Source organism: Astyanax mexicanus, chromosome 21 (assembly GCF_023375975.1).
Source record: "Astyanax mexicanus isolate ESR-SI-001 chromosome 21, AstMex3_surface, whole genome shotgun sequence".
Lineage (NCBI taxonomy): Eukaryota > Metazoa > Chordata > Actinopteri > Characiformes > Acestrorhamphidae > Astyanax > Astyanax mexicanus.
Genome location: NC_064428.1, coordinates 10,756,552 through 10,769,756, shown reverse-complemented (window position 1 = coordinate 10,769,756; position 13,205 = coordinate 10,756,552). Strand labels below are relative to the sequence as shown.

General features: G+C 35.6%; 1 protein-coding gene across 11 annotated transcripts in view; it reads right to left on the bottom strand.

The window, feature by feature from the left end:
* The window catches only part of LOC103029360 (ribonuclease inhibitor-like), a 605,885-nt gene that overhangs the window by 264,404 nt on the left and 328,276 nt on the right, over positions 1 to 13,205 (bottom strand). Inside the window, exons 4-5 of one of the 11 annotated variants that reach the window (XM_049470088.1) lie at positions 2,839 to 3,004; positions 1,242 to 1,415 (exon numbers count right to left, since the gene is read on the bottom strand). The exons of 9 other annotated variants lie outside the window; for them this stretch is intronic. In XM_049470088.1, coding sequence (XP_049326045.1) covers positions 1,242 to 1,415; positions 2,839 to 3,004 — 340 coding nt within the window. The remainder of the gene's footprint in view (positions 1 to 1,241; positions 1,416 to 2,838; positions 3,005 to 13,205) is intronic. One more of the 11 variants, XM_049470089.1, reaches the window with a different exon arrangement.

The window sequence follows — 13,205 nt, the reverse complement described above, 5'->3', positions numbered from 1 at the left end:
ATCAGTAAGGGCATACTGAATTTAGATGGGGGTGTATATTAAATATATCACCAAGAAGAGTGGTGCTGATGTTGGAATACTGATGGGAAGTGTCTCTAAGACTTTGGTACAAAGGGAGTGAAAGGACTAAAATAGTCAAATGGCATGAAGATAATTGTCTGTGCTCCCTAAATTGCAGAACAAAAATCATCCAATATGTCAGCCAATGTCACTTTCAACATTTTGCATTGAATTATGTGAATAACTTTATATTGTTAGCTGCAAATTTGTGTTAGTGGTCATGGTACAAATGTGTTTACATATTTGTTTCCATAAACCAGGATTGGGAGAGAGGTCCAGACAATTTTCCCACTTAGCTGTCGGAAGCGGTTTTATATTATTCAAGGTGTATATGAGTGAATATGATTTAGAGATCTTTTTTTTATAATTATTGAATTGGATGAATAGCTGTAGTATATTATAAAAAATATTTTACTAATATATTTTTTTCTTTCGTTCTTAATTTTAGTTGTTGATATTGGAGAATACAGTATCTGTAACATTGCATTAAATTACATAAATAGGTTGTTCTGAAATAGATGAGGTGTGTGATTCCCTTTTGCTTCCATGTGGAAAATTGAAGGGCTTTAATTTGTAGTGGGAAACTTGGATTGTGCCAGTGTGGAGTGAACCTGTTCAGTGCTAGCAATGACTGGTTTTTCACCAGACTGTCAGAGTTGTAGAAAAAGTATTACGTTTATAGATTTAAATTTGTTTGTTGAATTAAGGAGGAAGGGCAGTCTGCAACAGATATATTTCTGCATTGATGTTCACCTCAAGCCGAATGGTACCTGTGTTTCTGTTCGTGGATCCATTTAATCAGATACTTTAACTGATTTGTGATAAAATATTGATGTCTTGACTTAACTTTTCAGTTACTTACTTACACTCAATATCAGATATCAAATATCTGATCAATAGTGAATAATTACACTAAGCAGGTTTTTGTGGAAGGTGTATAATTCTCAGCACAGTAGTAACAGTGACATGGGTTTGGCATTTGTGTATCAGTGTAAAAGTGAATCAAAAACAAAGTATAATTATAAACCCCACTAAACCAAACATTCAGCCTGAGATAATTAGAGACAATTTGGTGATGGTTCTTTTAACCCATTTAAATGTGGTGCCAGAGGAGTACTGGTGTGTGCATTTGTAATGTTAGTGTAGAATTATATGATCTAATGAAATCGTATGATTCTGACCTTAGTGTTTCCACTTTACAGTGTGAACTCTTTAGTCCATCAGAGAGCTTCTCCACTCCTGAATCCTGCAGGTTGTTGTTACTGAGGTCCAGCTCTTTTAGGGAAGAGTTTTCTGTTTTTAGAGCTGCATTTAACTCTTCAATGCAGCCAGCAGTGAGATTACAGCCAGCAAATCTACAGATGGGGAAGAAAGAAGTTACACATGAAGCAAATGTGAAATTATTTAGCAACGACTGAATCTGAAATTGTCTAAACAATTACATTTATAATTGATATTCTTTGGAATTCTGGACATTAATATTCAGACACACAGTGCATGTAGTTTCATTCTCTCTTTTTATTGCTAGAATCTCAAATAGGAACAAAAACACATTATTTGGCTTAATAATCTACAAATAACGTATCTGAGTGTTCTCAGCTTTGAAAAACATACACGTTAGAAAATAAAGAATGCAAACAGATACATCTTACATAGTTTTATGTATTTTTCAAACTAGAAATCAGGTTAAGATGGCTACTCAGAATGGTTACCTGCAGCTACACATGTCTTTACCACCTTTACATTTAACAAAAAACACCTCCCAACTATAAAAATAAATATACTTAAAAATCTGCACAGTAATTATAAGTTATTATTAGTTATATTTATTTCTGACAGTTATAAGGATTTATATTTATGTTCAGTACACAGACTTAATAACTGTAGCTTAATATAGCAGATATAGACATGTAGAATTTTAACAGATACTAATTCTCACTCAAATGCTGGAGTTTTATAAATGAAAAAAAAAATCACTTTTTTTTATATATATATATATATTTGAAAAATAAAGCACGTTGTCACCCTGGCGTCTGGTGCTGTCCGTCAATTATATAAAACTTAAAACATTTGACATACACAGAAATATAAAGCTATATGTTAGTGTTTCTTATCACCAGGGCAAATTTATTAAAATATTAAATATATTAATTAATTAACTAAAATCTCATCCAGCTCTCTAAAATGATGCAGGCACGAGTAACCGAGCTTGGCGCAGAGCACGCGGCATTGCGCGTGGGATTACCCTGTATGCAGTGGTCATTACCTACCAAAAGTGGGCCAAGAAAGGACATTTGATGAGCAGTGACAGAATCACATGCCCCTAAGTCAAAATTAATGCAATGCATTTAGGCCCTATCTCTCAACTTTCAGTCCTTAAAGGATCTCCTGCTAATGTCTTGGCGCCAAATAATAAAAGGAAAGCTGTGGAGCCCATGCCTGGATAGGTCATATCTACTTTGCTGGCAGGAGGTAGACCTACACAATATTAGACAGGTGATAAAATTGTAAGATGACCTGCTGAGTCATGGTTTAGTGTTCACTGAAACTTCTTGGTAGTATCTATACAACTTTATTGGTTGTCATTATGAATTTTTGGTACCTGAATCACAATATCTTGGAATGATATTCAGTTATCTCAACCTTCTCCGAGAGCTCACTGTGTTTTATAAATCTGCGTAACCGCTAAATAAGCAGCAGCTATTTAATCCTTAGTATTTCTATTCAATATCAGTCCCCCAACAGATAGCAGAAACTCCAAATTAAAGAAACACTCACTGAGCCTTTCTGCAGTTTGAAACAGCAGGGATGAGTCTCCTGTATCCTTCCTCTGATGTGCTGAATTTTCTCAGGTCCAGCTCTTTGCGGGGATTCTCGGTGTGGAGACGCATGTAGGTTATAACTGAGCACTGTGTAGGAGAGAGCTGCTTTTTTGAGTATTTATCTGGAGTTAAAGAAATGGAAAGAGAACAAAAACAGTCTAAGATCAGCATCATGCAGCGACTGAAACTGTTCCAACACTGTTAGAACATAAAATGACCAGCAGATGGTTTATTACTACTAAAAAGATTGCAGTACTCTGTTCTTAAGTTTATCTTATGAAATATGACATGCTGAACATCCTGGATCACAGGGCAGTTTCACAGTGTGATCATGTGATCTCAATTACAAAATGCTGGAGGTCATTATAAGATTTTTTTTGCTTCTAAGGTTCCAGCCCTTTTAACAATTACAATGCTATAATACCGGACCAAACCCCTAATGAGCTGCACAATTAAATAAACCAATTCAGTTGTTTTAAATAGATTGTCAGGGCTTTTGTGGGTAAAATGGGACTTTTAGTAAAATAACATTGGTCTGTACAAATCTCACAGCTGTGTGTGAGGTCTGCAAACTGGTTCACTTTATTCTAATTGGTAGAGAGGGTAGGTAGTATTAAGATATGGGTGTTTTAGTCACTTTATTGGTTGTCATTGATAATACATTTTCTGGCTTGGTGTATTTAAACAACAACCCTGCAGAAGGCCAACGAGCCTAAACCAGTTAGTTGCAAAGAAAGTGTGATTTTTACAGTCATCTAAAATTACACTGTTCCAGCTTTTGTTTTTATCAAGCATATTTTGTCCATATTTTTCTGTATTGTGTGTTTATTTACTAAAGTACATTAGAGTAAATTGTTTGTCTCAAGTGTGTCTATTTGACCCATACAGTGAGCTTGTGCAATATGCTTTTATGGCAGACAGCAATCAGCAGCAACTGCTGTTATTAAAATACATTATATTGCACTGATCTATCATATATACATATAAATATTTATTGACCATTCATATAATGCTGTGTAGTAGTAGTGGTCCTGACAGTATAGTTTAACTTTCTGAGGGTCTGTGTTTAGCACATAATCTTGATTAAGAATACAATATCCCAGAAGTCATGACTTTACATTTTCTATACATGCACATTATCTAAATTATTCCAATTTTCTGAATATTGCTAAAAATTATAAATAAATATTACCTTTCAGGGTGTAAGCTATAAAGGCAGTTAAAATAACACCAAAAACTGAAAAACAGATGATGGCAATCTTCCAACCATGAAATCCTTTTCCTGTAAAACAAACCACATAAACATGTACAGCAAACCCAACATGTGTTTGTACTTAATTGTACATTGTAATGTATTAAAGATTAATTTATTGTAATGCAGAAACTGTGTACATAACATTTAAAAAGAAATGTGTTTTAGTGTTTTTTTCAGTGGTGTTTTAAACAGGAAAACTCTTGGAAATGTACAGGCCAGGGGGCACCATGACTAGGACTGCAAAAGTTATAATATATTGAAGTCTGGTGTAGTCTGACCCATGCATTACAGATTGTTTAATTCCTCAACATGTTTCTGTAACTGTGTTGCAACCTCCCTGGTCTTCCCTATTTATTTTTTTTAACTACAAAAGTTATCAGTAAAAGAAGAAATATAATAAAATTTATGAATGTATTTTAATTTCTTGAGTGTAATTAAACATGTAATATGAAACAGGTATCCAAAGTGATTATTTCAGGAAATTTACAGATTTACAGGAAATCAGCTATATTGTGATTAAATCACTCATGGATCTTGATGAACGAAATTTAATTTAAATTCTTTTCTGATATAAATTATGCCTACACACTCAGGCCACATAATACTGAGCATTTTCCTACATCAAGGTGATCCCAGGGCTCACTGCACCATGAGGATTTTATCTTTGTACCTAACAGAATTCAGGATACTGATGGCTATCGCATGGTTAATGGTGAATCTGGGAACTCAGGTGTTCTCTGGCAAATTCCAATCAAGCTGTATGAAGCTGTGCTGTGAGTAACAGGGACTGGGTTGTAATGCCACCTTCGTAAAGTCATGTCACATGACAGTTTATTCAGAAACATGCACACCAGTAGCCCGCTGGAGGTCTCACTGTAGGGCTGTGGAAATGCTTCTTCTGTTCCACAATAAAGATCAGATATATGGATGTGCTCTCCTGGAGGAGCTGCAGATACCACATTATGCTACCTGTAGTGATGAGGACTCAAAGCTAGAGAAGAAACAGTCAGGAAGGACATGGAGAGAGGTACTCTGCAGATATCCCTGATATTTAATGCACAGCGTTATACTTTGGTGATTAATTGTTTTCAGAGCAGTGTATATTGTTATGAACATATGAAATGGCCTTGTGATAAGTAATTTTGGTCATATTGCATAGCCTTAATTCTCACCTTTAACTTCAACATAAAGAGTTGCATCATCATACTGGGATCCATATTGAATAAAACACTTGTAAGCTCCATCATCAGAAGGTTGGAGTGCTGAGAGTTTCAGTGAGGTGTTTCCTTTCTTCAGTTCTTCTTTAAACAGAGCTGTTCTCCCTCTGTAAGACTCCATCTGTTCTCCATTTCTGTCTTTATAATCCTCATACAGGTGAACTAGTGTGTCTGTCTCATGCAGTCTGGACCACTCCACAATCATATCCTTAGCACTGAAGCTGGGTTGGAGAGAACAGGGCAGAACCAGATCTTCACCAGCTACAGCAACAAGAGGAGCAGCTGGAACCACTACTTCAAAATATACTGAAGAAAGAAAAAAGTAAATCAAAGTGACCAGGGATGCATTTCCCAAAATATTAAGTACTTTGTAATCTTGTACTTAAGAACTTTTCTTAAAATCAGCAATGAGCATGTTGTGCTTAAAACTTTCACGCACAGGACAGGTGCTGCTTAAGTCCCTTTAAAAATATATTATTAGAAAACATTACCGCATCAAGTGCACTACATCCAACAGCAACAAAAATATCGTATACTAGCTTGAGTTAAGTGGTTATGTGACACTAAAGTTCAGTTATCATCATAAATATGTGATGTAATATTTTAATCCCTGGTTTAACATGAATGGAAGAGATGGGCATGTTGATTTATTACTGTAGATGTTAACACATATTAAGTAGATGTGTCACTTTTATTATATTAGACCAAACATTTTTATGTAATAAATACTACAAAGCACAGAAAATCTTTTGATTATACACATGAACAGCATCTATTTGTACCAGCTATTTAAGTGCCTTAACGTTGTATCTGTTCACTTCTGAAACATGTATATAAAAGATACCAGTAAAATGTTTTAGAACACCACTATTGATTAGTAGTCTAGTGGCAGTGCTGTATGACCCATAAATAAATGATATACTGCACTTCACCTGTCAGATCTCTAATTCTCTTCTTCACGGCTGAAACTGACACTTAGTCCAATGTTAAGCTGAGCTAAAAGCATTGCCATGTGGGTCAGCCAGACCTTTTCCTGTTCCAGTTTTCTACAGTTATTGGTTGGATCAATTGTATTTGTTTAGGGATTTGTTGTTTGTATTATAATGACCCATAATGTTTTCTTGGTTTTGTAATATTAAAACATGAAATTAAATAGCTTTATATACAATTATGAGAATAAAAGTATTTTTTTAAAAACAGATGACACGCACTATTAACTTTTAATAATAAATACAAATGTGAAATAATGTTTTTTTTTGTTTAACATTTTAGGAATTGTGATATTGTGTGAAGCAGCTGGATGAATTACTGCTTTTGTTAAAAATAAATTAACTGAAATTGTGATTTTTCTTACCTTTAACTTCAACATAAACAGTTACATCATCATACTGGGATCCATATCGAATAAAACACTTGTAAGCTCCATCATCAGAAGTTTGGAGTGCTGAGAGTTTCAGTGAGGTGTTTCCTTTCTTCAGTTCTTCTTTAAACAGAGCTGTTCTCTGTCTGTAAGACTCCATCTGATCTCCATTTGTGTCTTTATAATCCTCATACAGGTGAACTAGTGTGTCTGATCCAGTATGATCCGATCTAGACCACTCCACCATCATTCCCTCAGCACTGATGTTGGGTTGGAGAGAACAGGGTAGAACCAGATCTTCACCAGCTACAGCAACAAGAGGAGCAGCTGGACCCACTACTTTAAATTGTACTGCAATTAAAAGTAAAATTATGTAATAAATGTAATATTCACATAATAATAAGTGTAAGGGTAATTACGACGTAGTTAGGGATGTTCCAATCAAGTTATTGTGCACCCAAATCCAATCAGAGTCTCTTTATGATGGTTATGGATGGCTGACACTGATCCACTCTTTCTGTATAAAAAGTACGGCACCACAGTTTAGATAAGATGTGCTAAAAATTATAATCCGGACTGACTGACCATGTCACCCCAACCCAGTCTATTCAAAACACTACAGTCAAGTCACTTGTGTGTGAGTGTAGTGACTCTATATATATATATAGTGACTATATTAGCATTATGTTCTGATCATGGTGTTTATTGCTGGTTTAAAATTAAGTAAGGCATGTGGATCTCCCACTGGTACAGTATATTATATTTGATTTTGTTTTGTTTTTTACAGCTTTAGAAATCATGGTATGTTACACAGGAAATTTGGCAGTGTTAAATCAACACTGTTAGTGTTAAATCAACACTAATAAGTGTTGATTTAACACTAATAAATGTTGATTTAACACTAACAGTGTTGATTTAACACTGCCAAATTTCCTGTGTATCATGCTCCAGTAGTGACAATGGCTTCTCTGGGCAGTACTTTGCTGTTTCTGTGCTCTCCTTAACTCTGTTACTTTTAGCAGAGTCTACATTTATCTTTGTTTTTCGTTCACTTTGCTCTTCATGTTAATAGTCTGCTGAAAGCCTGCTTTTATATAGTTTATTTCCACAAGCTTCTTCTACATGCAGCAAAGTTTGGTCTGTGTAAATTCAACCAGTGAAAATTTGTATTACCACAGCTACTGCTGGGTTTCTTACTTGCTCTGAGTATAACATTTATTTTATACCTCTTTTCTAGTGAAAGGGAAAGTGGCTGTGCTTAGTGTTGTAGTTGGTATTTGAGTTTCGAGACCATAAGTGAGCAACCTGTGGGGGAAAATCAACATTTATTCCATGTATTCCTGATTTACTTCATGTATTCATAATCAATTATACTGATTATTACTGTTAATCATTCAATATTCATCCTGTTAATCATTCAATCAGTATGTTATCATTGATTTTATGTGAACTGTGTATTCTCTGCTCCTGGGACATACAGGCTCAGATTTGAGGCCTAAAGAGATGAAAATTGAGTTCTGCCTGGAGACTAGCGGGTCATAGCAAATGGAGTTTTCTGATTTATGAATTATTCTCTCCTCAAGGAATGAAAATCAGGTTTGCCTGGAAACTGTCTTGTCAGAGTAAAAAAGAGTTTTCTGATTTGTGAATTATTCTCTCCTAAAAAAGCTTATCTTCTGTTGTACGTGCAGTTTTCTGTTCCTCTTTTTATATCTGGTAGGGACCTGTTCCAAACAGATCACGTGGACATTACCTCATGTATGAACGAGGACTGTATAAAAATGCCCAGTCGACACAGAAAGGGGCTTTTTTCCGACTTTCCTGACTACTCTCATTTTTCATCCATTGCTTTTGCTTTATTTTTCCTTTTTGTAACTTCAAAATAAAAACCTTTTCTTTTTGGCATCCCGGCTCGTTGACTGTCTTTGTCGATTTCCACGACAAATTGGCGTCCCTGCGGTGGGCTGCTCGTGCACCGGGACCTCTAGACCCTGCAAGAAAAGCGGAGGACGCTCTTGGGTTAAAAAAAAGAAACCCAACCTTAGAACCTCAACTGTTTTTTAGAGGAAAAGGCGTTTTCTCTGGGGGTCGAGGGGTGTCCGGGGCCGCTGCAGCCGCACCACGTGTGAGTATATTTTTATATCTTTCTTCGTCTGGTTTGAGCCCCCTGGCACACAGTCTGAGTTGATGTGAAGAGGTTAGAGGCAAAAGGAGGAACCTGTAATTTTTTTTTGGTGCTGTGTGTTTGCCTCAATCCAAGATTTGGGGCATAGCCCAGAAAAAACTGGTTCCTGGGGCCGGATAACCCGCCTTTGTATGACGATATTTAAAGGTTAAAGATTTTTTCCCCTGGTTTTTTGTGAGAAAACGGAGGGCACAGTCTGACGGGGCTGTGAGCACATAGGCACAGCGATAGAGTCGCGAACCTGCTGGTAAAGAAAAATGGATCGATCCCTCATCTGTGTGTTGAGATCGGGGGGTTTCGGGCCAGAGGGGAAACTTTGTTAAAGTACATTTTTCTAAGGGGAAATGAACGGGGATGCCGAAAGACAAGTGTCTTATACATTTTTTTGCTATCTAAATTTTTTTTTGGCTTTGCTCCGCACCGCTTCCGTTCTTTTCTCACTTCTAAATTTTTCTGTCTGGGTTTTATCCTCTCGTCTTTTCCTGTTTAGAGTGAGTGAAACAGAAGTGTGTGCGACAGTGCGACTGACAGAGAGGAAAAGAAAAGGGTGTACGAGTGTCTGTTAAAGGGATTAAAAGTGTACCTGTGAGTGTGAAAGTGTGCGGGTCCAGTTTTTCCTGAGAGAGAAACAGAAAATGTGTATCTTGTGTTGGCGGAGAGAAAGAATGTGTGTGTGGCAGTGAGTGAGAAAGTGTATGGCAGCGAATTAAAGAGTGTGTGTACGAAGTCGTGAGTGACAACGAAATAGGAAATGGATGAGTCCCACTGCAGGGGAGGAGTCCAAGGTGAAGTAGGTGGAGTTGGTCCAGCCCATTGGGTTTTAGACTGAGAGGTTGGTTATTTGTGAATTAACGCTTGTGAGATATCATAGAAAATAGAACATAAGTTCAGTAGGGAAATAGAATAATACACAGAGGCGAACAGAAAAGGAAAAGGCTTTTGTGTGGGTAGATATGTATGTATGTATATATATATATATATATATATATATAAGAAAATATAAGGATATAAAAAACCTAAATATACAAGGTAAAGATCTATCTGTAAACGGAGCAGTGCAGTAGATGTTACTAATGGTCATAAATAATTAAATAATTAACAGAGTAAAGTGCAATGACATCTATTATGACAGTGACTAATGTGAAATAGAAATATAATATAATATACATATGCATACGCTATAAGACAGTTCTAAAATAAAAATGTGAAAATGTGGATACCCAATCATGAGTACAGTGTACTTTAATGTAAGCAAGGTTGGGAAAAATGTTAATATAAATAATTAAGTTGTTGAATAATGTCGGAGAGGTATGTGACTGGATAGAATTTATAGAATTTAATAAAGGGATTATGGGGTTGGTTAGCAAAACAAATTAAAAATAAAAGTAACTGGAAATTCCAAAATATACTATGCCATGCAGTACTGCTGTGTAAGATGTCCTCAGAGCAGGACAAATAAACATGGTTTCTTGTTTGATTGTTAAATAAATAAGTTTAATAAATAGAAAATGCTACATAGTGAATAGTGAATGAATTAATGAGTGAGCCATTCCAAACACAGCTTTTTATCAGGTGATTTAGTCAATTATCTTACTATTCGTTTCTCATTCAGACTGATCTCAGTTCAGTCCTAGCTGAATGAGACTTATATAAGACGGATGTAATATCTAATTTCTCTATGTTACATTTTGATCCTCATAAGAGGGATAGTTGATTTCAGAAACCAATGAGAAAAGACCTTATTTATTTGAAAATGAAACTACAAGCTTTAGTGAATTGGGTCTTTCTCATTTTAAATAAGGGGAAATAAAATGTGTTTGAAAATGCAGCTCTCTGTTTTGCTTTACAGTATTAAATTAGACTAGAAAGAGATCTGGAAAACGGCATAAATTTAGTTTTCATGCTTATACAATGCCACCTATAAAACAAATGCATAATTTTCTGGCTGTAGCATGAACAAAATCAGCTAAGCAATATAAAATTGTTTCATCTGCATAATGGTAAAGTTTGCAATCTGAAGAAGCAGAGCCAGTAATATAATTTATATATATATATTAAATAAAACTGGACCAAACTTTAACCTTGTGGTACATCTGTGAGATACAGATGCCAAATCTGAATAATTATTCATTGACATGCACTCTTTTGGGTCTATTCCAGAGCAGTGTTATCAAAGCAAATAATTTAAGCTAAATTCAGTGGGAGAGAAAGGGTGATACTGATGGTAATAAGGAAAATCTGTATACAATAATAACAAATAATAAACCATGGGTACTCGGTGCCTTGCACAGGCTTTCACGGTAAACACCAGAGTGTGAATTTATGACAGTGTGACATACCTGGGTTTGTGCTCCCTGCAGAAACACTACAGCACTGAATGTTGATGAAACAGTGCTGCTACGCTGTGTGTGGTTCAGTGGGCTAGGCTGGTTAGCCAAAGACGGGTAAGATCCCAACATATTACACAGGGACAACCTAAGACAGGCACAGTCTCGATCTGACCACCACATGCATTTCAACAGAAAACGGAGAAAACATCGTGGAAGGGAAGCGCAGCCCAGGGGGGAGTGAGTGGATGAATGACGTGATGGGGTGTGTGTTCAGTGGAGGCCTGGGCAGGGTAGACCAGCCCAAATGGACAGTAAAGAGGGTGAAGCAATTTTGTGTTAAGTTCTCTGAAACAGAAATTCTGTTTCAGAAAAAGGGGGGAGGTAAATAGATGATCATTATTGCCACCATTATTTGCCCAATAATTATTTTATAGATATAGAGCATTTTTTTTAAACCTTTAGCTTGTTTTATCTTTTAAAGTTTGGTTTTAAAACAACCTCTATGCAGATGAGCAATTACTCTCAGCAATATTGTAACAGTCTTAACTTTAAGACACACCCAATCCTAATTTAAAAAGAAGAAATAAGAAACTTAGAAATCACAAAATTGAACTTTCACTATTCAACATGTGAGCCACTTTTGGAGCAAGGGAAACAGTAAGTGGGATTTGATAAATTGTTTAAGGAAATATATGTATTGTTGATAATTGTGAAAAGCAATCTGCTTGGCATTGTATATGCATAAATACATATTGAAAATATTGAAAAGTAAATGTAAAGCATTGCTCGGATTTACTTGCTATAATAACGTGGACAAAGCAAAGCATAACATCTGTGTTTATTAATATTGATAATATTATTGTCTGTAATGGAACGATTGATACAGAGAAAAATAATCACGTTCCACTTATCCCAATTCTTAAAGCACTAAATAAAATCAACTAAAACTAGAAATCAAGGCTTTATAAAAATCTTGGGAACTGAATAAAGTCAGAATCATGATTTCTTAATAAATAGCACACCGCAGAAAATTAAAGTGGCAGGTAAAATAATATAGCCACAAGCGGTGATTCTAAAGTCCAAGCAAAAGTAACCCAAGAAAGCCCAGTACATCAACATGGAACCATTCCTGAGACAAAAGCCACATTATGTGTAGTTTGTGCAGAGTTTAAAACTTTGGGCCCTGATATTATATCAATCAGTGTGGAGATGAATGGGAGAATAGAGCAGCTGATCATTAAAAGTTTGCATGGAGCTATATATAAATAAAACATGATTTAGATGTATTTCCATATGTTTGTTCCTTATTTATTATCTATGTAGTATTATCAATACAATATAAGAGGATATGCAGGAAGCATTCAGTGGTAGGTTTGACAGCAGGTGCGTTTAAAGCAGCAGCTTTGGGCTGTGAAGCAGTAAAATATGGTCTGTACAATGATGGTGCAGAATTGAGGTGTGTGATCTTTAGCTTGGTTAGTGTTTGTGAGAGTGGAAGTAGAAGTGTTTGAGTTTGTTTATGTGTACTTGTGTGGGTGAAGTTGTGTGCATTTGTGTGTGTGCATGAGACATAGTGTGTGTCTAGTGGTAAACTAGGGGTTTTGTAAAAGCTAATTTGGCTATAAGAGATTAGTTATAGCCATGGGGAAGCAGTTACACTAAAAGGGAAAGGGATGTGAACAAGAGTAAGATAAAAGCCAGTAATTAATGGTGATGATAATTAAATGTTGCAATTTAAAAATTGAAAATGACTAAATGTTAGGGATTTAAAGCACTTTTGACAGTAAAGATCATGATTGAGTATAACTGAAAATAAGGACAACTGAAGAAGGTAAGAAAACAAAATTGGGCTGAAATCTGTGCACAGACAAAATTTAAATATGAAATAATTAACTTCCAAGGGGAAATTAGAGATCAAGTTAAGTGTGATAAATGTATTTTAACCATGTATTTTAACTTGCAGGAAGGAGACACGG